The following is a 26,715-nucleotide window of genomic DNA, read 5'->3' on the forward strand; positions in this document are numbered from 1 at the left end:
GTACAGATTAGTCTCCTTATTTAAGGAGCATATGCTGACCCTGGTGGCAGTTCAAACAAGATTCACTAGATTAATTTCAGATATGAAGGGAAACAATATGGGAAATAATTAAGCATCTTAGAAAGATGAGAGTGACCTAACTGAGTCATGGCGGTTGGTAGGCTAGATGCTGATTAGATGTTCCTTGCAAGAATTTAATTGTTTCATTTCAGTGCATATGACAATCAAACACTCTTGATTCTTGTGGTGGAACCTCTAGAGCTGTAGATCATTCTCTCAGGATTATGGCCCAAACAGTTACGACTGAAGTGAGGAGGAATTTCTTTCTTTGACGGAAAGTGAATCTAGAACCCAGAAAGCTGCGGATATTCAGGCTGAAGTACATTTTAGGGGTTTCAATATTTAGGGCAGGAAGGTGCAGCTGAGGGCAACATTCAAATCAACATCTTCCCAAATGGTGGACGTGTCTTAAGGGAGGTGTCTCAAGGGAAGTATGGCCCCCCCTCCTATTCCAATTACTTATGTTTTGTGCCAGGACAACTGACCAAAAGTTTGGTCATAGATGTAAGTTGTAAAATGCAACTCAATAGAGCAAAGTGCATTCATAAAACACGGAGGTGAACAGAGGGAATTTCAGAGCTCTGGACCCAATGGGCTAAAGCCATTCAGCAGTGACGAACATTCGCAGAGGTTAATTTTGGGGGATGACCAGGAACGAGAATTGGAAGAGTGCAGAGATTTTGGAGGGTTGTATGGGTGGGAGGAGATTTCGTAGCCAGTGAACGAAAACAATATGTATAGACTCTGGTGATGGGCATATGGGACACTAGGAGTTAGGATACAGAGAACATCTGTGTTTGGTTTATAACAGTCGGCATTAGGAAATAATAGGGAGTTAATATCTCGCCAAAGTTTGAAATGATCATTCCTCTTTCCAAATAAAATGTAGGGGGACTAATATTTGGACTTAGTGTGGCTGGCTCAGACACCCACAGCTCAATTCTCAGCTGATTATCAGGCATGCCAAGAAATGAGAGCTGATAAAGTTCAGATTGCCTCCTGTCGACAGGACCATTGCGGTTCGCAGGGGTTGTCCTCTGCTGGCTTCCCAATCACCTCATTCAATCCCTTGCCAACTCTGAACTGCTAGTAATCTGCTGTCCAACATCTCCCAGATACACATTCTAAACACACACACCCATAGATACCTACATATAAAAACAAATGCACACACACATATACATGCGTGCACACACGGACGGACACACACGCACGCACACTCTTAATGATATACACGCACATTAAATCATCGCTGAGCTTCCAACAGTGCCTGCCAACTTTCAATTCAAGCCGGGACCAGACCCATGGAAGTCAGAATTCTCCCTCCCAACACTCTCATGAACTTTCAGTTTGGCTGCTTTCCCAAATATGAATAAAAGAAGCTAACTCTGGGTCACAGTGTTGGAAGCTGCAGCTCACAGTGAGGTTTATGCTCAGTTCAATGGAAATTTAAGGTGGATGTTGAGCTGGATAAATCACTGCTCTGGGAAGGATATCCTCACAGTTGGTGCGCTCATGCTATCTAGCTGTGAACAATAAAAGAGTTCAAAGATATTCCCTTGGACAGAGAATTCCAGAGGACAGTGGGTACTGACTGGAACAGCTCTAACTGATGGCACAGCCGGAGTGGAATGAAAACACTTAAATTCCTACAACATCTTTCAGATGCTCAGCTCATCCTAAAGTGTCTTACAGTAAAATAAATACCCTTGAGGTGTAGTTAGTTGGTTGGTTAATTGGCCACTGTTAATTGGTCCGAGAGTGGTTTTGATATTGCTTTATTATTGTCACGTGGCAATATACACCAACAAACTTAGTTGTGTGTGTTGTCCAGACAGATCATACAATACATGAGGCAGTGCAAAAGTGAAAATAAAAAGTGCAGGATGTAATGTTACGGCTACAGAGAAAATGCAGATAAAAGAAAGAGCAAGGGCAAGTTTGTTAAATGCAGGTGGGTATCTGAAACATACTGCCAGGGCTGGAGGTTGAGGCAGGCACGATCATGGGGTTTAGGAGGCTTATCGATAGGCAAATGAATATGCAGGGAATGGAGGGATATGGATCACATGCAGGCAGATGAGGTTGGTTTAACTTGGCAGTATGTGCTGTGCTGTTCTATGTTCCAAGTCTGCAACAAAAGAGTTGGATCGATGGTAGAGGGGAGAGGAGAGAATGTCCGGACTGTGAGTGATGTCGTGTATACTTAACTGATTGAATCTTGGCAGAGTCAGCAGTTTCTCAGACAAGTGAACTGAGGAGCATACTTAAGAAGGAAATCGGGAGGGCAAAAAAGGGACAGGAGATAACTCTGGCACATAATATTATGGAACTATATTAAGAGAGTTTATGTATATTAAGGAAATGAGGATAACTAGAGAGAGAATGGGGCCTCTTAGAAATCAAGCTGAATGATAGGCAAGACATACATTAACAGGCACCCACAGAAGACTGACCATACAGTTTCCAATATCGAGATGTATAATAACATTAAATACATAGATATGTGAATGCACTGTCTTTATCTGAGATAATATTTTTTTTTTTTTTCCGAGATAAAGGGCATTAAATACGAGAGGGTAAATGTTTAAGATGAGAGGGTACAATAACATCATTTAAAAGACAATTGGACAGGTTTATAGCACAGGAATATGGGCCAAATAGGGAAGGTTTATGGGCCAAATGCAGGCAAATTGGACTAGTTTAGCTGTTGTCTAGAGATTCTGCCAGACCCACTTTGTGGCCACTTATGTAAACCAGCATTGCAGTTCCTTGTTTCTATATTCTGGACTAGGTTAGATGGTTGGCATGAACACGTTGGGCTGAAGGGTCTGTTTCCATGCTGCATAACTATGACTTTGTCAAAGCCTCTTCAGTCTGTTATTGGTTCCAGCGGGCCAGTTCACTAAACCTGGACTCTTTGGATTTACAGTGACTAACAATTTACTCAACGTTTCCCTTTATAAATGCGCCTCTCTGGAGATTTTCAGGAACTGCTCATGCGACCCACACAGGCAAGTCTGCTGCTACCCACTCAGACCTCATACAATACCTCATTTAACCTGGGGGCGTACGCAGAAATCTCAATTTGAAAGCCTTTGTTGGGGCACCCTAAATAAATGCATATTAAATGCATTGATGCATAAGTGCATGTTTTTAACATGGTTAATGATTACTGTGGGGGTGGTCTGGCCCCAAATGCTTGACCTTCCCAGCGCACACATCCATGAAATTTAATTCAGCAACATATTCCTTCTTCACTTTACGGTTATCTAGCTTCCTCCTAAATACGTCTCTGTTATTTCCATCAACTGCCTGGCTCATGTTCCCCCCTCCCCCTCACTGTTATCTTGACTGAGAATTTGCTTTCCTGAGTGTTGATCTGGGTGGAGGGGAGGGCAGAAATGACACTGCCGGCTAGTATCGCCACAGCCAGTGTGTTCACGGTGTCTGTCTAACCTGCGCCTAGCTAATCACAGGATGCTTCATTTACCACGGCCACTCTAAACGTTGCCACTCCTTCAGTGGTAGAGTTGCTGCCTTACAGCGCCAGACATCCAGGTTTGATCCCGACTTCAGGTGCCGTCAGTATGGAGTTTGCATGTTCTCCCCGTGACCACATGGGTTTCCCCGGGTGCTCCGGTTTCCACAAATCAGTTCTCTATCCACATATCCTGGGAGCTGGGAGCTGGGTGGAGGGGTAGCAGGAAAAGAGCAGAGAAAGCTGCACAGTCGGGGAGGGAGCTCTGGAATTCCTTCTCTCAAGAGGAATTAGGAAGATGGGTCATAATGGAACAGAGTGAGTTGCCCTCTCTGGGCATGAAGAGGAAGGGGCCCTTTGGCCATGATCTCACAGTGTTACAAATGTTTTATCAGCCCCTTCCTTTCCAATTCACCTGAATGTCATCTGTTCCACGACCTCTGGCCCGTGAAATGCAGCAGAATAATATATTCACGGGTTTATTTGGAGTAGCTTGGGAGACATGCCAAAATCAATCAACATCAGCCGGGTAGAGCAATCCTGTCAGTCCCATTATCCTGCTCTATCTCCAGTCTGAGTTCAACTTCCTCGAGTGTTGATCCAAAATCCTGCTGAAATTATTGGCCCTCCCTGCTGCCACCACTCTTGTGATGGCCAGTTTTACACCTTTGGCTCCTGCCGTTTCCTTTGTCCCAAGCCTTAAATTCATGTCCAATGGTAATAGTTTTATCCAGCCTCTTCCAATCATCTACACTTCCACCTAATTTCTCTCAACTTCTTTCACTACAACGAATAGTACTTCAAGTTCTATCAAAACTTGTAGCTCAAATCCCACCTTCCTGGAACTCTGCTGGCTTGCAAAATCACAGGGACCTTCACAAGCTGGCTAGAGTTGGCCACCATTACTAGATGATCCCCTATGCTGATGAATATCTACCTGTATTTAGACTGTGATGAATTGGTTAGAGATGAAACCTATTTCAGGATGCAGTGAATGGGTGGAGGTTTGGTGTCTCCAATTGGAGGGAGGTCAGGAGGGATTAAACGTCAAATGGGGAGATATCCACAATATGATAGAGAGTAGTAAACTCTGCCATTTGTTATTCACTGATCTAAACACCTTCACCCCTTCATCCTCTGTTGTCATCAAGAATCCACTCCCTTTCCTCCGCATATTACAATGTTTCCAGGAAGCAAACGAGCTAAGGTTCAACAAACAAGCTGTGGTATGATGCCAGAACAACTCAAACAAAGGTTGTGATGTGATGGTACTTATGGTTTGCTCACATTGTGAAGCACGACAAAACCGCAGGGTATCCGCAACTTACAAATGCATGACTCATGATTAACCGAGTATTTGGGAGACCGGCGGGATGGATTTGCTGGCTGCCTCCAGACTACAGGCAACTGCTCTTAACACGAGCTGCAATGTTGCCACATCACACCCTTCAAAAATACATTCTAATCAATATGTTAATGTTCATCTTGCAAATCCTATCCAGAGACACGTCATTCAAGCCAGCAGCAATGTCCTTGTTAAAACTACCAATAAATTTAAAACATTGTCTGAGGAAGGATCCTGACCTGAAACGCCTCGTATCCACGTTCTCCAGGGATGCTGCCTGACCCACTGAGTTACTCCAGAATTTTGTGTCTATCTTTGTTCTATCTATCTGCAGTTCTTTATTTCGTCATTATTAGCTCAAGATAGGCTTGGGCCTATTTGTTAATATCAACTTTATTATTAAGAATGACAAAACGAGATCCAAACCACTTCTCCACACCATCTATTCTTATGGGACAACCCAAATCCGCAGGCATCTTCTGCGAGTGAGAACTTGGGTTATGGTCACCCATCCGACTTGCAAACTGTTCTAGTCACGGACAGCTCTCAGCAACAAAACCTTGATGTAACTGAGGGTTACTTTGTCATTCCATAAGATCATGGCAGATATACTCTTGACCTCACCTTTCCTCTCCGAAATCCAGAACTGTCTCTCCTGGCCTTGGATATGTCTCAATATGTACAATAATTTGTGGAAGAACCTTCAAATGAAGACATCACCCATTCTGATTTCAAAGAGCAATGTCTAATTCTGCAACTTTTCCCCTTAGATCTAAATTTTCATTAGGAGAAACACCCTCCCAACATCTACCTCACCACATCCTCTCAAAATGTTATATATTTCCAAAATACTCTGACAGAATAAGCCTACTCGTACAAACCAGCTACAGGAATCACCAGAAACACCTCAAGCACAATGAATTCTATGGACTGTCTTCAGTTGCATTAAGGACTTTGGATATTTATGGGGGAGGGGGGGGGGGGGTTGCACTAGTATTATTGTAGTTATTTGTTTATTGAATGTATTAAACATTCTGTTAATTCTTTATTATCCATATGTATGTATATTATCTATGCAGGTCTGTTATGCTGCTGCCAGTAAGAATTTCATTCTCAGTATATATAAGTATTACTCTTGATTCTTGAGTTCCTCATTAAGTAAAGAAACTAACATTGGATGCAGTAGTCAAGGTGTGGCCTCACTAAAGTCCTGAAGCATGACCGTCCTATTTCCATCCCCTTAAAATAATGACCAACATTCCTACTTCTCTTCAAATAACCCTGCCAGCAGCGAGGGACAACGTCTCCTAAAGGCTTTTTGAAGAGACGTTTGCTATGACATGATTCTGAAAGAATGGTTCTGAACTTTGCACAATTCCCCAACTGGGCTCTCTCTCCAGCAGTTAATCAGTTCCCAGCTCCTCAACATTTCTAATGGGCGTGAAACCCAAAGAAAATATAGACCTGATGCCAGTGGAAAAATAATCACAGCTACTGGGGGTTGGGGGAATGGGAAGGTTTTAAATTTCACATCGTCATGGTCATAATCTGAGATCTTGGTGCTAACTTCCACACTCGGACATATGCTGCCTTATTTACACAGGGACAAAGCTGCTTGAGCTGAGAGTCACAGAGAGAACATTTGGCAGGACTTTGCTTTCATTGCTTTGGAAGTAACGGCTATGAAATGTCAAAAAGCTTGAGTAACTTGGTGAACAGCTGATTCACACTCCCACTGATCCTCAGCCATTATCAGTCAAAGGGTTTATGCTGTATCAAAGAAGGGAATGTGACTTGGGATCGGGTTAAAAACAACATGCTCTACTCTGAGGGGAGTTCTCACACTGAGATGAACATGTCTTCAAACTTTCCTGTTTATTTACCAACAATATGCACGTGTGAGGCTGCACAATGAGAATCTCACCATCCCTTCTCTCTACAACCTCATTCAGACTAACTCTCTGAAATATCTCTAACCGTCCACTTGTCGTAGAGTCATACTGCACAGAAACAGGCCCTTCAGCCTAACCTGTCCATGCTGACCAAGATGCCCATTTGCCCGCATGTGTCTGTATTTGACTCATCTGCCTCTAAACCTTTCCTATCCTTGGGTCTGCCCAAGTGTACTTGAGGTGTTGTTCTTGTACCTGCGTCTACTGCTTCCTCTGGTAGTTTGTTCCATATTAGTTCTACACTGTGTTTGATAAAAATCTGGCCTCTCAGGTTCCTCCATTGGCCAGTTTACATGACCATGAGCGTCTTGGTAAAAAAATCAAACCATGCAGAATGTGGCAAATCTTTGGCCAACCCCATTTAAACTCTTGCATAACCTGGTGAGAGAATTAAAATAGTCCCCTTATCCGTGCTGATTCACTTCTGCAGAGCTTATGAGCAGAGGAATTAACTTTCTTCACCACACGTTCTCCTGGGAGTCATCCAGTATCATTTGCAGCCGAAGCCAAACTAACTTTTGCATTGTATTAAGTGAAGGTTTTATCTTACACAACTCGCCAGTCTTGCGGAGAAGGGGTAATGGACGCTGCACAGACGACCACCCACAGTTATGATAAATGAGCTCTTACAGCAACAGCTCTTGCGGAACCTGAGCTTTTTGGGTCCTTACCTAAATAAAACGTCAATGGATACAGGATCAAGTTTGAAATCTAAGGCATAACAATCGGGAAACTGAGACAACAGCCTGGGGGGCTGAACACAAGAAGGATTTAATAATCTTTGTTGTCCATGTTGAAACAACCTGCTGGAGAGGTGGGCAATCATTCAGATCATTCCCCTTGCAAGAGCCTCTTGTCTGGCCTCATGTTACTACACGATTAGTTTTTTTCAATGTTGAATCAAGCGTTTTGATTAATTTTACCACTTTATAGACATTATAAATGTTGCAATCAGGAAAATTTTGCTTCATGGAATTCACATTTAGATGAAGCTGATCTGGAAACTTCAGTAGGAAGGAATTTGGAAGGAACTATTAAAATCTATTTATTCGATTTTTAGCACTTGATTTTCCTGTCCATCCCTAATTACCCGTGAACGGAATGGAGTGTTTGGCCTTTCCACAGCGCATTTAAGAGTTAATCACGTTGATGGGTCTGGACTCATTGCACTGTGGATATGAATGTTGTTGGCAAGACCAGCACCCACTGCTATTGAGAAGATGGGTGAGAACACCTATGGAACCACTGCAGTCCAACTTCCAGGTTCTCATTCACTCCCTACATGTTGGGGGCAGCTTTTTTAGTGGCTAATTAATCTCCAAACCCGCACGTCTTGGGGATGTGGGAGGAAAGCCGAGCATGCGGTCACAGGGAAAACGTGCAAACTGCACACAGACAGGACCCGAGGTCAGGACTGAACCTGGGTCTCTGGCGTTGTAGTATGCTATGGTGATGGTGCTCCCACATCGCTGTTGGCCAGGGAGCTCCAGGGTTTAAACCCAGCAGCGTTATATTTTCCATGTTAGGATGGGGTGTGTTTTATCGAATCAAAAACATTTACAGCATGGATGGAGACCATTTGGTCCACACTACCTACCCTGCTTAATTCCACTTAACTCTTGGTCCATTTCCCTATGGAAATCCAACATATCAAATGTTACTTTCAGCACTGTGAAGGCTTCTACCTCCACCACCTTTCCAACCACTTCACAGCAAGCTGGGTAAAAAAATCCCCCTCAATCTCCCTGGAGCCTTTCTACCACAATCTTAATCGCTGTGTATAAAATTGGCGTTGTATGTGCGATGCTAGAACAGTGACTGCATTTCATAAAGTACCTCAATGGCAAACGCATCTGGGACAAATGTAAATTCCTTCTTTTACTCCCTTTACCAGGAGATTGAGTGAAGGGTTTGGGCAGGTTGACTTTGGGATGCGTTGAGACACTCACCACCTCCACAGGTTGCAGAGCACTCTGTCCACAGGCCATAGCGCCAGAAGAACTCTGGCGGCTGGATTTCATTCTCGTGATCCAGGTCCCGTCGGACAGTGTATTCGAAGCGCACGCCAGGGTTTGTCTCCTGGAACAGCAGCTGCCAAAACAATTCAAAGATACCCGTTAACATTTCCGACAGCAAGCCCCGCACTTCCAGGCATCAATTGATGAAGCAAGGGTGGGGTTTGGGATGCAGGAAGTCGGGAAATGGGGAGGTTGGGGTGGGGGAGTTAGTGGAGGGGATGGTGGAGTGGGAGATGGGATGGTAAACTGAGGGGCAGAAGAGGTCTTGGAGGGAGGTTGTTAAACGGGGCATGGAGGGGATGGTGAAGGGGATAGGGTGGAGGAAGTAGTGGAGTGGAGGGTGGGTAAAAGGAGGCAATGCTTTAACATAGACATCCAAGGGGGAACTTCTCTTTGAAGTCTATATTTATCCCTCGATCAACATCATTGTAGCAGCTTGTCTGGTTCTTTAATATATTGTTGCTGGCGGGATCTTGCTGTGTGCAAATTAGCTGTCATGTTTCTGACATGTTGAGGAATAATTGAATGGAAGTTCATGGGCTGTAAAGTGCTTTAGGAATGCCGAAGACAGTGGAAAAGCAAGTCCTATTGTTCCTTCAGACTGCAACAATCAGACTGTCTCCAAGGCAGAGTTCATTTGTTTTCAACTTTGAATAGGGCTGATGAGATGCGACATATTTCAGCTCGTTCCTGCAGTGTGTGTGGGGGATGAGGACAAGCTCGGAGGGAGGTGACAAACTATCTACACCACTCAGCTCCCAATGTTCTTTCACTGAAAACGATTGTTTCTTCTTCACTTGAGGTATGAGAAAGTGTCTCCATTACTGCATGAAATTATTTAACCACGGGCTTTAGAAATACAAGGAAACTCAAGTTTTAGACATGTCTCCTGTGTGACTAGCAGCAGAAGCAAGGTTCATGCATCATGGGCATGTTATCCCACCGGGTTGGAATTTCTCTCTGTTCTATGTCTTGTATTTCTCCTAGATTGAAACTGACTATCCCAGCCTCTCAATTGGAAGCTAAGGCAGCCAGGGTTTTGCTGGGCTGGGGAACAGACGATGGAGAATCAGAGCCTGACCTCCAGCACTCCCTGTGAGCACAGCTGTCTGCACCATAACTTGAACTTCCCATCAACCCACCTCCCATGTCCTTGCCAACTCCATTGCCTCCCAGACTGACAGCGCATCAACTTTAAAGATCTCACCTGTGTCATCATTCTACTCCAGGGCCTTGGCCCACTCTTTCCCAATATCTCTCTAAACTAGGGAAAGTGTAAAGAAGAAAAAGACCCAAAATGCTGGAGTAACTCAGCGGGTCAGGTAGCATCCCACAAGAACACGGATAACACGAAGAACAAGGTGACGGGTCTGGCCCCTTGCCCAGTCTGATGAAGGGTCCAGACCCGAAACGTCACCCGTCCATGTTCTTCTGGGATGTTGCCTGACTTGTGAGTTACTCCAGCACTTTGTGTCTTTTGTTTTCCATGCACTTTCCTTAGTTTAGTCACTGTGACTGTAGCTTCAGCTGCTAAGATACATGAATTCCTCCCTAAAACACCCCTTAAAGCCTCTGCCAGTGACCTTATCTTCATTCCCATCTCAGCGAAAGGATATTTAATTGTTCCCCAAGGAAGCACCTGTGGTATTACATAGACGTGAGGCTGCAACCCGATAACTCTGGGTGGTAACTGTTCGCTCCTGTGTTCACTCTGAGTTCATTTGTGGATTGGAGAACCTTGGTAAAGCTTCCCTGTCTGTGGATAAGAAGGCATGTAGAATCATTGTCTCTTCTTGGTGAGGTGAAGGATTTGTGAACAGCTTCTTCCCTTCTGTTATCAGGCTTCTGAACCGTCCTTCCATAAGCTTGGGTAAGGTCTGATTCACTTCTATCCCATTGCGGGCATTGAACAAACCAAACTGCCAATGTTGGCACTTCAGCCTCACATGAACAATAGTGTATCCACACTGATCACTTCAACTACTCACTTACACGGAGTTTCATCAGGTATTTGTTGTTGATTTCTCAGCGCATATCTTATATTAGTTAACATCAGTTTTGCAATCAGTGAAAACTCCATCTTCCAAATTTTTAAAGGCTTCTTAAGTCTTGACCCTCAGCCTTCTCTTTTCAAGAGATGGTTGACCCAATTTACTCTTTCATGTTGGATGCATCTTTTCAAATTTGATATCAGCTTGCAAATCTATCTTTTTAATGCCCTGACCAGGTTTTCATACCATTTTTATAATAAGGCAACAAGAGATATGCACTGTTCTCCATGTGGTTTACTAAAGGCTGGTTCAGGGGTAACTATCACATGGTTCAGGGTTAAATGGTGAGGAGCAAACGAATTACCTGAATCCACACTGGCTCCTTGGTAGGACCAGGTGAGGTCAAGTTCTCTAGGTTTCCATTTCGTTCATAGGTGAATGTTGTCCCAGCCACTTTGTAGTCTCCATTCCACTGGATTATCCAGCCGCCATTTAAGAAATACTTCTCAGGATCATCGCTCCGCAAAGCCAGAAAATTTCCTGCTTCAGCTACCTCTTCGATTCGGATCTCTCGAGCACCTTCAGGAATCAGACCAATGTCAACATATCCTACAGGTGAGAACAGATGGAGGGTTAATGGACAAAACAAATTCTGAAGATTTAATTCCATGCCCTCCCCCTCCAAGGTTCCCTGAAAGCCAAGCAGCATTTTGGAACCCCTTTCTTTCCAGCATTACTTGAACTAATAGACATTAAAAAGATGCCTTTCTCAAAGTGGATTTCCTTCTGAAAAGTTAACTCCCACCTCCTGGTATTCCAGGGAGAGTACTCTTACTCCCACATCTCTCCATCCGTCTGGCTTTCACTGCTATCATCTTTGTTCAATCTCCATTAGATCAAGGTCAACTAGAGCCTGACAGTACTTGTCTACTTGTCTTGGCTTTGGCTCAAGTTGGATTTTTGTTCTGATAAAACAATTGGGTCCAGGTTTAAGTCAGGTCATGACAGCCCAGTACAGTTCCGTATCTGCTTTGTGTGAACGCACGCATCCTCTGTTCTTAATTAGTACTTGGTGTTTCAACCTCCAATTGATCGAAAGCATGTTTGAGGTTGTCATATTTATGTCAATTGTTGGTCTAGTTTGAGTTACTTCCTCAGGTTCACGTTGGACTCAGATTGACTGAGCTTGGGTTGGGCATGTTCGGATTACCTATGGTGGGGTTGGACATGTTCAAATTGGCTCAAATGATATTAAAATTCCAGTTTCCTGCCCCTTCCCCATAAACCCTTGGTTCCCCTACAGTTAAAAAAATGCATTGTCCATAGCCATAATTTATTCAAGGACTGACCATCCACAGATCTTTTGGGGTGAGAATTCCAAAGATTCACTGAGTGAATACATTTCTTCTCATCTCATTCCTTATCTTGAAACAATGCAGAAATAACACCTTTAATCCAGGTCCCCTCTTCTCAATTGCCTTGGGACAGTTCACCAACTACTAGTGCAGAATAATCTTACCCAGTCCTTCGCTTTTATCGAATGTCTTTTTCACTGTCTCACAGGTAGAGCCATTGCCCTGGCAGACTCCGCAACGATCTTCTGCAGCATTGGAGTCAATTTCATAATCACAACCTATATTCTGCAAAATGAAATTTAGAATCTGCATTTTTGCAGGAAAACAAAGTGTTCTCTTGAATTTAATATCGTTAACCCCCCCCCAAATGACTGGGTATGTGGAATGAGCTGCCCGAGGAGGCTCAAGAGGCAAGTAGAATTACAATATTTAAAAGGCATTTGGACAGGTGCATAGCCAGAATGGTTTAGAGGGAAATGGGCCAAAGGCAGGCAAATGGGATTAGCTCAGGCAGGCACTTTGACCAGCATGGGATGCGTTAGGCTGAAGGGCTTGTTTCTGTGCTGTCTAAATTTATGACTGTGACTCTAGTTAAAAACAACTTATTTTTGCTCTATTAATTAATGATCCCACACTATTTGTTCCGACAGACAAACTTAATAAAAGCGTAATGTTACAAATTTTCATTTAAGTGTAATAACTTTTTTGATCAGGTAATTTAATTTGATAAAAGTGGGTGCATCTTTGCTTCTTCTCATCGGTTAGCTCAGGTGAGATGGTTTAACGGGCACATATCACCAGAATCAAACAGTTCTCTGCGAAGCATTCCAAATTAATTACATTCTAAAATGATAGTCAACCAAATGACTGACTGTGGACACAACACTAAACTGAACCCACGTGTCAGATGTACAATCTAGAATTCAGACTAATAACTGCTACCCTCTACAGTGTGTGGTCTGCTCGGATGAGAAAGCTCCTTCATGTTGTTCTTACTGCAAATTAATCAACCTTTCCAGTAAGCACAGTTAAGCTCTGTGAAATGAACCTTGTATCGTGGGACAAAGACAATCAAAACAGAGGCTGAATGCAGTAGGTGGATTGGAAACACACTCCAACTAGACTTGACTGCTACTATTTCCGATTCATAATTTGCCATAAACTATATTGATCTTTCTGTTCACTTGGTGGCAATCAGGATCACTATTGAAAAACTGGAATTCATGCTATTGTGTTTAATTTAGTTGAGTTTAATTTAGAGATATAGCACGCAAACTGGCCCTTCGGCCCACACACCAGCGATCCCAGCACATTAACGCAACCCTACACACACTAGGGACAATTTACACATACACCAAGCCAATTACCCTACAAACCTGTACGTCTTTGGAGTGTGGGAGGAAACTGAAAATCTCGGAGAAAACCCACGTGGTCACGGGGAGAACGTACAAACTCCGTACAGACGGGCACCCGTAGTCAGGATCGAACCCGGGTCTCTGGCGCTGCAAGCGCTGTAAGGCACCGCTGCGCCACCGTGGCCCGTATTACTGATACACCGAGGTATAAATGGAAGACTATTGCCACTCATACACACACGAACACAAGTAAATAAGAACAGGAGTAGGTCACCAAACTCCTCAAGCCTGCCCTGCCATCAAAGATGAGCTGGGCCTGCCTCACCTCCTCTTCTGTACCAGTCCTCCATAACCCTATTCAGCTAACTTAACAAAATAGATAGTGGTTTATATGGGTGTAGCAACTAATCTACATATGACCTGAACCAACGACTCTGTTCCTCGCCCCATTGATGCTGCTTTTTCCCCCATTGCTCGCCGATACATATATTGTGTCTGTCACCCTCTGACAGTCAGTGTTATTGTTGTTCTTACATAGCATGCACACAGTGTGACTCTCCTCTCCCAGTATGTTCCTCTATATTGATACATTACACCCCGAGCCTTGAAATGCGACTGTACCTTGCAAATTCCATTGATGCACACGTCTCGGCTGGTGTTCCCCTCAAAGCATGGTGTCCCATCAATCACAGCATCCAACATCTTCTCCGAGAAATAACCATCAGCAGGTCGGCAGTGTAACTCACAGGGATTAACTGGGGGACACAGTCACAGGACGGGAAAAATGAAAGCAACCACAGTGGTTCAACTTATTGACAGTTATTAAAGATCTTGAAGTGGCTTTCTACCAGATTGCATGTATGTTTTTGGCAAACCAGAGGTTGAAAGCCCAAACTCTTAAACCAAAGTTACTAAAGTTGAACTTGGCAGGAATTCCAGTACTTGAAAAATTCTGCAAAGTTCTGGCCTAAAAAGGAAACAGTCGGACTGAAGAAGGTGTAACAAGGATAAACAAGATTAACAAGGTGGGTGTGGGATAAGTGAATGGAGATCTTTCAAAATTCTGATGGGGCTCGATAGGGCAGATGTGGAGAAAATGTTTTGCTTGTAATGGAATCCAAAACTGGGATCATCATTATAAGGTAATCGATATTAAATCCAACAGGGAATTCATTCAGCATAAACTCCTTTCCCCGAGAGAGTATAGAGTGTGTGTGGGAGAGATGGACAGCAGAGGAAGCTGGAAACACACACGAATTTGGTGATGGGATGGGACAGATTCAAAGAAAGTTGGGCCGAATGGCCTCCTCCACATTGAGATGCATGGTGATCCTCCACTGTAACAACAGTGGTTTTGGAGCTAACCTGCCTGAAAACTGAAGACCAATAGCTTACATTTCTGAACAAATCTTTCAATAAACATCAGCAAACATGAAAAAGCATTTTAATAATAATAATAATCTTATTTATATAGCACATTTTTAGTCAACTTGCATTGACCCCAAAGTGCTTCACATAATTACATTACATTTACACACAGGCAAAGGTGGGTGAAGTGTCTTGCCCTAAGGACACAACGACAGTATGCACTCCAAGCCGGATTCGAACTGGCTACCTTCTGGTCGCCAGCCGAACACTTAGCCCATTGCGCCATCTGTCTAACATCTTTTGTTAGAGATATATCGTGGAACCAGGCCCTTCAGGTCCTTCAGGCCGGTTCCAAGCTGTAGCTGTCAATCAATCCATCATAGTAATAATACTGAAAAAAACACAAAGCATGCCAGTGAAGCCAACCTGATGGACTTACATCTGCTGAGGACAGGAATCCATTTATGCAGCTTCCCTTTGTAAGGCATAGTGTCAAACTCACTGCACTGCATCTGACGGAAGGTAGGCACGTCTGAGACGCAGGCCTTGGTGTTGCAAATCCTGAATCTCTTCCTCTCCCCGAGGCAGTACGAGCCACCATACTTGGGCCTGAAAACGAGAGAGGCCCACAGAGTAGAATTCATCCTTGCTTTCATGTGTCAGTGGTAGCATCTACATGGAAGCCATGGGATTTACGATCCAAACCAATGTTTGCCAAAATGGACTTTAGCAATTCCACATTCCACCCTCTGATCCCTAGGCCTGCTGGTTACAGTGCAAGTGCTCTCACACACATACTCCCTAACTACGGGAGGGTTTCCTGCCTCCACCACCATTTCAGACAATGTGTTACCCTAACAGGCAATTAGCACGTGTGAGATGTCAAATTTCTACCTTCATGTCCAGCTTCAGTGACTCAAGCACTGACTCTCACACAGTGCATTATTGAGAATGGTGGGGTCCTAGAAATAGAAACATACAGCAAAAAACCAGGCCTTTGGCCCACTATGTCCATGCCACTCATTGTACCTATCTGCATTAATTCTATTTACCCACATTAGGTCCATAGTCTTCTACGCTTTGATGATTCAAATACTATCATTCAACAGCAATATTTAAAAGACATTTGGACAGGTACGTGGATAGGAATGGTTGAGAGGAATATGGGGTCAGCACAGGCAAATGGTACTAGCTTGGATGGGGCATCTTGGTTGGCATGGACAAGTTGGAATGAAAGACGATTCCACGCTGTGTGACTATGACTCTACCTGTATAGAGGATTCTTAAATGTAGTGAGAATATCTGCCTTCACCTCGTCTTCAGGCAGTGGTGATGTTACACTGTAAAGTTCTGTACTACTAAAGATACTGATATACAAACCCTGCCTTGATTCTCACACAGACACAAACAATCCAGGATAGACAAAGCACATCTAAGAGGTAATACTTAATTCTCAAACAACAATTCTGAAAAATAAATTACCTGTCTATTATCACATTGGTTTTGGAATCTTTGCTATGTGCATTTCCCATGAAGCAATAATTAATGTATTCTCCAACTATTTTATTGGCTGTAAAATGCACTGGGATCTGAAAAGACATCGCCAAAGTAACAGCTCTTCTTCTTCTTCCAGCTAATCCATTAACATTCTCTCATGTGAGCAGGGAAAGTCTTAAGAGAAAGGTAGGCATTCAGGGAACACTTTAAAGGAGGGAACAGGGGCAGTATGGAGTTTGTATGTTCGCTAGCTGTATGGAGTTTGTATGTTCTCTCCATGACCGCGTGGGTTTCCTCCGAGATCTTCGATTTCCAAACGGGTACAGGTTTGCAGGTTAATTGGCTTGGGTTTGTATACTTGGTATAAGTGTAAATTGTCCCTAGTGTGTGTAGGCTTGTGTTAATGTGCAGGGATCGCTGGTCGGTGCAGACTCGGTGGGCTAAAGGGCCTGTTTCCACGCTGTATCTCTCAACTAAACCAAACTAGAAGCTAGAACTATAAATACCAGCACAAAATATTTAGGACAAATAGTCTGCTTCTATGTGGCAAATTATGTAATTTCAGGATCAAAATAACACTTTGTATTTAATCATTACGCCTTACGGTTTTATACATGACATTATGAACGTTTTTAACTTGATCATGGGAGCTTTAGAAGATGCAGGTAGCAAGTGTATCTTAATTATATATTAAGCATGTTCAATTCTGAACAATTTGCATCATTGTGTGCCTGCTGGCAGTGAGGCTAAGTGGGATGGCATGGTGGCACGGGATTTAATGTTGCTGCCTCACAGCTCCAGGGATCTGGGTTCAATCCTGACCTCAGGTGCTCTCTGGGTGGAATTTAAACTTCTCATATTCAGAAAGGATGCTGGTTAGTTAAATGATTGTGATATATTATTCTTGAGTCTAGACAAATGGCAAAAACAATCAAAGGGAAAGTTAATGAGTTGATGAGAGAGATTAAATTGAATGAAGACTGGATTACTTGAATGATGCCTGGATTAGGGAGGTAATAGCTATAGGTTGGACAGAATTGATTTGTTTTGCCGCAGGTTGAACACCTCAGGTTGCTGGGAGACCTGGCAGAAATATGTAAAATTATGCGAGGCATAGATAGGATTGATGGTCAGAGCCTTATTCCTAGGATGGAAAAATGAAATACTAGAGGGCATAGCTTTATGGGGCAACTCAGAGGGTGGTGAATGCCTGGAATGCTCTGCCAGAGTTGGGTGATTGACAGATACGATAGTGCCCTTTGTGAGACTTTGGGATAGGCACGTGGATATGCAGAGAATGGAGGAATATGGATCACGTGCTGATAGGCAACATCGTGGCAGCATGTTTGCCAGAGATATTGTGGGGTGAAGGGCCTGTTCTATGTTCTAAGGTGCAGGAAACCAGGAATCGAGAAGGAATCTGAGATGAATGGGATTGCCCTACTAGGATCCAGCATGGACCCAATGTGCTGAATGGTCTCCTGTTATGTAATAAGCCAATGAAGGCCTCTCCACAATCACTGTGCCCATGACATGTGTCTAACCTTACAGCAGAAACAAATCAACTTCTAAATTAACACTTCTGAAATTGATGACCTACAGGAAATGTGCTCTCTCCATTCAAGTTGCACGGTGACTTGAACCTGTCAAATAGTTGAATGTTCAGTGAAGGTGCGTCAAAGTTCCATGGCATAACAATATTTTACTATGTTGCGAGTATAGTATGTTGTCAAGAACAAAATAATCATTGTGTGCTCCCTATTTTCTCCGTAACCTTACGGGCCTGTCCCACTTGGTGATCTTTTTCGGCGACTGCCGGCATCATTGACTGACGTATCAGGTCACTGAAAAATTTGTGGCGTGATGCAGCGGTGACACGGCGTGATGGCGTATGACACGCGGTGTTTTTTCAAGTGTCGCAACATTTTTTTTGCCGCCGCTGGATTTTGAAATGTACAAAATCTTTTGGCGACACTGACATGAGGCCAGCAGTCACCGAAAAAATAGCCAAGTGGGACAGGCCCTTAAGATGACCCAATTTGAATTCACAAATTGAGTTTGGAATTGGATTGTGCTTAATGTAAACATGCTGCTATTTCGGAGGGATTTTATACCAAGAATTTGAAACTAAAAAAAAAACTGTGGTTGCTGGAAGTCGAAAATAAAAGCAGAAAATACTAGGAACATTCAGCAGGTCAGGCAGCATCTGTGGGAAGAAATACAAAGTTAATGTTTCAGTTCGAAGACTTTTCATTCTCTCAGGTTTTTGATACAGGATTATTAAAGGGCCTGTCCCACTTGGAGATTTTTTCAGCGACTGCCGGCATCAATAACTGACGTATCAGGTCACTGAAAAATTCACAGCGCCATGCGGCGTGATGACGTGTGATGCGCGATGTTTTTTCACGTGTCGCAACATTTTTTTTGTCACCGCTGGAATTTGAAACATTCAAAATCTTTTGGTGACAGTGAAATGACGCCGGCAGTCGCCGAAAAGAATCGGCAAGTGGGACAGGCCCTTAACTCTGTTTCTCCTCCCACAGATGTTGCCTGACCTGCTGAGTGTTTCCGGCATTTCCTGTTTCTATTTCCCCCGACAATTTGCAGTTCCAACATCTATCCAAGGAAATGGAAATAAATTGGTTGGAGAAATGGCATCCGATGTCCAGGTTATGCATGATGGAGTGGGAAGGAAGCAATCCATTAATACATTGCGAACAATGGCCTTGATTTTGCTGAATAGGTTAGTATGGGAATGGCAAAGTCAAGTATGAAAGCACACAGTATTCTGCAGTCAGTGAGCAGTGTTGCTTCAGTTGTTTTCACACATTGTGTTTTTTTGATTTTTTGTCTTTGGAGCGATTTCTGTCTTTAATTTGTGTACTGGGATGTCATTATTTATTTTACTCCGACTATAATTTTTTCTCTTCTGTTAATTTCTGTAAGGTGGCCTTGAGACTTTGAAAGGCGCCCGAAAATAAAATGTATTATTATTATTATTATCCATGTCCTCTTGTTCAAGAAACAGCCTGCCTGCCCTCCCCCAAAATATGTAACATCTCCCGCATACTTCACAGCATTCTCATCCAATCTTAGATAATTCCTGCAAAGGTAATGAATGATCAGTTTGCAGAACAAATGCAAATTAACTGCCATGTTAAAGACAAACATGCAATTTGCTTTTAGCTTATCTCTTTGAATTTCTCGGTATTTATTTAAAATGTATATTTCAAATGTAAGTCTATCAGGTTACAATTACTTCAAAAGGCAAAAGCACTGCAGTGTTTCCTACTGGAAGAGACTACGATTCAACCTCAATGAAGTTGGACACAAACATGTTTTGTTGGGTGCAAAGATTAATTGGTTCCTGATTAGTTTGGGTGTCAAAGTTTACAGGGAGAAGGCAGGAGAATGAGAAGGAAAAATGGATCAACCTTGATCGAATGGCATATACTCGATGGGCTGATTCTGCTCCTATGCCTTATGGGCTAACTCTAGATGCCCCCTGAGAAGGTGTTGGTGAGCCACCAGGTGTAATCACTACAGTCTATACAGCCATGTATTAGACTGGGAGCTTCACAATGGCCAACACAGGATTTGATTATCAAGCTGGGGGGGGGTCAATGAGCCTTAGAAACCACAGAGGAATCACCCTCATTACTACTGACTGGTATCTCAGGTTTCATATTTTTTCTTAGACATAGAAGGTGGCCACATGACCCATCAAGTCTGCAACACTATTTCCCCACTTACCTATTCTATGTTAGATGCCCATTAACTCCACTCTGTTTCTCCAACCACCATGGGAAGTTTATAGGAACAACATGCTGTTAATAAGCATGTTATTTTGATGAATAAGGAATTCTGAACAATAAGAAGAAGCCCATACAGTCGCATGGAGATCATGCAAACTCCACACAGACAGCATTAAAGGTCGTTGGAGCTGTTAGTGTGCCGCCGCTACTAAGGAAGAGCAGTCTTGTCGTTCAACAGGTGTGCTGTTAACACAGTTACCAGAATGAGATGTACTATTACCAAGGGAGTCAAAAGGGAGTTAATTGTAAATAACATCCACATCTGAGAGAGGATGCGTGGTCACGTTATTTATCAACATGATGATTACCTCCAAGGCAGCTTTGAGCAGATATTGTACTACGCACTGCCAAGACGCATAAATAACTCAGAACTGTATCAAACTCCTTCATCTTGTCTTCCGCTAATACTCCACTGACCACCCAGACAATCTACATCTGTGTTTAATTTTGCCATTCTGCTATTAATGACCAGAACAGATGTGATTAACCCTTTAGGACTTAGTCATAGAAACATAGAAAATAGGTGCAGGAGTAGGCCATTCGGTTCTTCGAGCCAGCACCGCCATTCAACATGATTATGGCTGATCACCCAAAATCAGTGCCCCATTCCGGCTTTTTCCCCCATACCCCTTGATTCCCTTAGCACTGAGCTAAATCTAACACCCTCAGTGGGCAGTACTCACAGAAGGCAGTGGCTGAAGCTTTGTATTGGGGTCTGACTCCTCGGGGAGCAATGTATTGTCAGGGGAGATCAGATATTTATTTGAAGCATTAAATAGAATGCATTATATTCATCTGTTTTGTCCAATGTTAGGGATTATGATCATTTTGAAGAAAAACAACACTCTCAAGGTATTGGCAGGAGTTTTCCTTCAGCTAGGGGCATGAACAGCCGATGAACTTTAGTTTAGAGATCCAGCATGGAAACAAGTCTTTCAGCCTAGTGAGTCCACCCTAACCATTGATCACCTATTCATACTAGTACCATGGGGATCATGACAGAAGCCTCCTCACAATGACACAATGCACTCCGTGACCAATGCATCGGGCGACCAATTCTGCCAACATGTTGGACGACAATAGAAGCCAACAGTGAGCTACACGTCGTGTGACACATGAGTGAATGAGTTCCATGTTATCCCCCTTTATATCCACTCCACACACACTGGGGAGCAATTTTACAGAGGACTATTGACCTACAAACCTGCACGTCGAGGAAGGAACTGGAGCACACGGGGAAACCCATGTGGTCACAGGGCGACTCTGCACAGACAGCACCCGAGGTCAGGATCGAACTCAGGCCTCAGAAGCTGTGAGAGAGCAGCTCTACCAGCTGTGCCGGCCTGTCATTCCCTCTCACTGCTGTTGATATTGGATTATTATTGTCATGTCTACTGAGATACAGTAAAAAACTTTGTGTGTTATCCAATCAGCCAATATTATACACGATTACAATGAAACCATAAGCAAGTACAACAGGCAGTGTAAAGAGAAAAATAGCAGAGTGCAGAACGTGGTGTAACAGCACTGTTGCGTTACAGATACAGAGAAAGTGGAGATTTTAAAAAGTGCAAGGGCCACAATGAGATAGATGAAGAGGTGGAGTAAAAGTTGTTTCCTGAATCTGGTGGTACATGATTTCAGATTTTTGTATCTTCTGTCAGACGGCAGAGGTGCACTACACCAGGTTGCTGGGCACACACCCATCCTCATACTTCAAAAGTTGCCCAAACTAAACAAGCAATGTTTATCCCACTGAACTGCCAATGTTAACAGGTGGCCTGGAATTCATTTCAAGTCCAGTCTAATTAAGAGATTCCAAAGATATAAAACAGGAAACCACATGTACTGTAACATATTAAAACCCAAAAACACATGGCAGGTTGACATGACATTGAACATCTTTAAACTGTATTGTTACCCCCTGATCCTATTGAGATGACTTGATGCACAATGTTGACTTTGTACCATGACTATCTGACCTATGCAGCTTGACCTACATGTGGATTTAATAACGATACCCAGAGTGACAGTCAGCAGGCAAACTAATAATAGAACTTATGGGGTTGATGGTGAGATAGGGTAGACCTGTTTCAGGACACATCTCATGAAATCTGACTGCTATTTACGCAGAAGCCAGCTCTCTCTACAGTGGCCCCCACATGGCTGTAATCGACAGCACTGCAACTCCAATGGGTCCATGATGGTGTCCCTGACCCACACCGGTCATCTTCCACACTACTTTATCTAACCCCATTCATGCATCCTTGCTCGGATGTTGGTGTTGCGAGTTGAACGAGCACTCTATTGCATCTCCACAAAAGGATCAGGAAACTTTGGAGCAAGCTTCACCTGTGCTGCATCATTGCCAGGTAGACAGGTAGAGCCTCAAACAACATCTCCGCATGGGGTGCTTGTCCCGGTTGTCAGGAAAGACACAGGGTGGGTGAGCGCATGACTTCTGGCCCTGACCAGGATTCTCTCCTCAATCCCCAACCGCCTGAGATGTAACACCTGCCCTAATACCTTCTCCCTCGCCCCCAATCCAGGGAGCCCAGCAGTTTTTCCAGGTGAGACAACGGTTCACATGCACCTCCTCTAACCTCATTTACTGCATCCGGTATCCCTGATGTGGGCTCCTATACATTGGCAAGACCAAGCAGAGGCTCTGTGACCACTTTTGCAGCACACTGACGCACGGCCTACCCAGGCTGACTGGATCTCCTGGTTGCTAACCACTTTAACTCCCCTTCCCATTCCAATACTGACCTTTCTGCCCTGGGCCTCTTCCAGTGCCATAGTGAAGCCACATGCAGACTGGAAGAACAGCACCTCATATTCCTCTTGGGTGGCTTCTAACCCATCAGTAGGAACATTAAATTCTCCTACTTTAGGTGACTTCTGCAAACATCTCCTTCACCTCTTCCTCTCCTTCCTACACGAAAAGTCCATTAAGCAGTTCCACAGTTCGCAACCATGTATGCCTGTTGGGCTACCACCTGCCTCTATCCAAAAAGCGGCCAATCAGGGAACCTTCTTGCCCGAGGTCATCTGTTGCTAGCCCTGATTTTTCTCTCTCTTGCTTCCAGTTTCCCCCCACTCTTCCTGGTACTATCAGTCTGAAGAAGGGTCCTGACCCGAACTTGTCCATTTACTCCAAATTACTCCAAAAAGTTACTCCAGCATTTTGTGTCTGTCTTAGGCTGAAGAGTCATCTGCGTTCAAAATAATGGAGACTATTATGGCTAAATTCCAGCAGTGGGCCACATCAGTTTTCACTTCGTAAAATTGGTACTGCATTTATTTACCTGTCTTTACTAGAATATTCCACACAATATACTTGTAGAAATGTTTCTCCAAAAACTTTATGCCCCCAGTAAGATTGTAGTTGCTTTCACATGGAAAACTCGATGGAGTACAAAATATAAGAGGCTGAAATGATTTCTGATTATTGTGTTCGACTATAATTCATTCCATTTATAGACCTCCTGGGCTCTATTTGGAAGTTTATGAAATAATTTTTACTGGAGGTGTAATATAGATATCCCTTTTGGCCAAAGCACAGGAAACACATTCCTGCCACAGCTACCAAGAAAGGTTAAAGACTTTATTGGTTCAGAGGGAAAGACCTATGATGTGCTAAATAAAGCAGTCAGGCTAAAGAAAGGAAAAGTTTCAGAACTCTGCAAAGTCAGATAAGGCAAAAGAAACAAGTGTAGGTTTGCGAGAAACATAAAGCTGATCATAAGTTCGACAGATATGTAAAAAATTAAAATCTAGGGGGAGCTAACATGGGTGTCTTTCAGATGGAAACACAAGAACATGATAGATTAGGAGCAGGAGTAGGTCATCAGACTCTTCAATCCTGCCCTGTCATTTGATATGATCAAAGGGAGATGTTGAGCAGGCTGGGACTATTCCTTGGAGCGCAGGAGGGTGAGGGTATTCTTATTGAGGTGTGCAAGATCATGAGCAGAATAGATCGGGTACGTGCACAGAGTCTCTTGCCCAGAGTAGATCAGTCGACAACAAGAGGACATAGGTTTAAGGTGAGGGGGAAAAGATTTAATAGGAATCTGAGGGGTAACTTTTTCACACAAAGTGTGTTGGGTGTTTGGAACAAGCTGCCAGAGGAGGTAGCTGAGGCTGGGACTATCCCAACATTTAAGAAACAGTATGGCGGAGACTCAATGGGCCGAATGGCTTCCTTATGTGTAATATCACTGAAGAACTATGAAGTTAAGCAGACTATCTTGTGTTTAGATGAATGAGAGCGGATCTGATCAAGCGGGCTTGTCAGGATGGACACAGGGATGATGTGCCTCTAATTGGAGTTTGGAACCAAGGGTAAAAGTCTCAAGGTAAGGGGCAAGTCAGCACAGCGACGAAGAGAAACATCTTCGCCCAGAGGGTGGTGAATATTTGGAACTCTCTCCCCAAGAATGGAACACTCTACCCCATAGACTCAGTTACTGAGTAAATGCAAGAAAGAGATCGATCGCCTTTTGTTATTTAGGGAATCGGGAGATATGGCCCAGTGCAAGAAAATGGCAGAGGTATAAGGTCAGCCACTGTCTTGCTGAATGAGGGTGGAAGTAGAGGGAGTGAACAGCCTCTTCCTGCTTTAATGCAGGGTGACAACGATCATTATCTGCCCCCATTCAGACCAGAGGGAAATAGGCAGGGGTTGCAGAAACTTGGCGGGTACGTCTGCTATCACAAGACTGGGAAGTCAGTAAACAAACTCTCCAGAAAATCGGAAAGTCAGTAAACAAACTCCCATGGAATATAACTGGAGAAAAGGAAAGAACGTCATTCTTCACCAACAGGAAAACTATACATCGGGTTCTGTTATCTGAATAATTAATTATCCATGAAGTGTTCCAGTTGAATGAGGATGATGTTTGGATCAGTCATGTTATCAACTTCTGATAAAAATAGTCAAGCTTCATCTAACAGCGCATGACATCAAATGCTCAGCCACTCCGTCTCAACAGAAACAGAGGTTGCATACAATGTGGAGGAGCAGTGTTACAGCAAAGGGTGCCACTCGGCCCATTCTGCATGTGCTGCCTCTTTGGAAGTCTCCCATTCCCTTGCACTTTTCCCGTGGCTCTGCCTCTTCAAAGGAACAATATTTTTTAAGAAGTAACAATAACAATAGAAAGAGAGCTTCCCTGTATTTACTCAACTTGTGCAGACTGTTGAGTTACCTGCCATCCTGCTGACAGTTCACACAAGAACATCGTGAATGACAGATCCATATTCACATAATCATCTTCAGCAAACTCTGACTGTAAAGCTTCTTAGGCCATTGAGCACCAGATGGAAGCTTCATTTATTTTACAACTGTTACTGCTTCCTCCCTTTTAATCAATAACTCTGCAGTAACAGATATCCCCGGTTCACTGTGTCATGTCAACTAATGAGTACCTATCTTTGCTAATCCTATTTACCAGCACATGTCTGTTTTTCTATGCTTTGGTGATTAAAGTGGTGATCCAGATCATTTTCAAATGCTATGAGGTTAACTGAGATGTTGCCTGACTTGCTGATTTACTCCAGCACTTTGTGCCCTACGGTGAACCTGACTCCACCAACCTGACCCTCACCAGTCAGTTCCCCCTTCCAAAGCCAATTGCTCTCTTAAGAGTCATGGTCATACTGCATGGAAACAGTCCATTTGGCCTAACTCTTCAAGTCAAGTCAAGTTTATTCGTCACATACACATACGAGATGTGCAGTGAAATGAAAAGTGGCAATGCTCGCGGACTTTTGTGCAAAAAACAAACAAACAAACAACAAACTACCAACAGAATCACTCTTTAACGCCGACCAAGAAGCCACATCTAAGCTGGTCCCATTTGCTCACATTTGTTCCATATCCTGCTGAGGCAGGAGAATGGGGTTAGGTGGGAGAGATAAATCACCCATGATTGAATGGCGGAGTAGACTTGATGGGCTGAATGACTTAATTCTACTCCTATCACATGATCTTATGATCTAAACCTTTCCTATCCATGTGCCTGTTCAAGTGTCTCATCCTCTCTATTATCAGCTCTTGGTTAGGGTTTTCGAGCCAGAGGGTTCTATCTTCTGATACTGAGGACACCAGAACCTTGGGCCACCATAAGGCAAATTATTGGCAGACTGGAGTGAGTTAAGTAATCAAGGTCTTACGTGGGATTGTTGCATTGCCTCTCCGCGCTCTGTGTTCCTGAACTGCAGGTCCGGCTGCAGGATGACCAGGAGCTCCAGGCTCCCCAATTTCCAGCTGTATTCTGAGGATGCTGGATTGTGGATATGCAATCTCCACCGAAGCACCGCTGCAAGAGGAGAGTGAGAGTTAGTGGGAAATCTCCCTTGGCATGGTCTTCATCAATCACATCTTAGCTGAGTTTTGTTGATCCCGATGTTGGAATTGCCGACTCCTATTCAGATACAGCATAGAATTATTGCAGTCTCCTCTGCCTTAAAA

The 26,715-nt window shown here is 43.6% G+C and overlaps 1 protein-coding gene across 1 annotated transcript in view; it reads right to left on the reverse strand.

The window, feature by feature from the left end:
* Nucleotides 1–26,715, reverse strand: part of LOC129712722 (A disintegrin and metalloproteinase with thrombospondin motifs 7-like) — a 112,117-nt gene that overhangs the window by 38,493 nt on the left and 46,909 nt on the right. Inside the window, 6 exon segments of the mRNA XM_055661387.1 lie at nucleotides 8,788–8,929; nucleotides 11,212–11,456; nucleotides 12,367–12,487; nucleotides 14,179–14,312; nucleotides 15,365–15,534; nucleotides 26,418–26,563. Coding sequence (XP_055517362.1) covers nucleotides 8,788–8,929; nucleotides 11,212–11,456; nucleotides 12,367–12,487; nucleotides 14,179–14,312; nucleotides 15,365–15,534; nucleotides 26,418–26,563 — 958 coding nt within the window.

The sequence above is a fragment of the Leucoraja erinacea genome, chromosome 33 (assembly GCF_028641065.1).
Source record: "Leucoraja erinacea ecotype New England chromosome 33, Leri_hhj_1, whole genome shotgun sequence".
Classification (NCBI taxonomy): Eukaryota; Metazoa; Chordata; class Chondrichthyes; order Rajiformes; family Rajidae; genus Leucoraja; species Leucoraja erinaceus.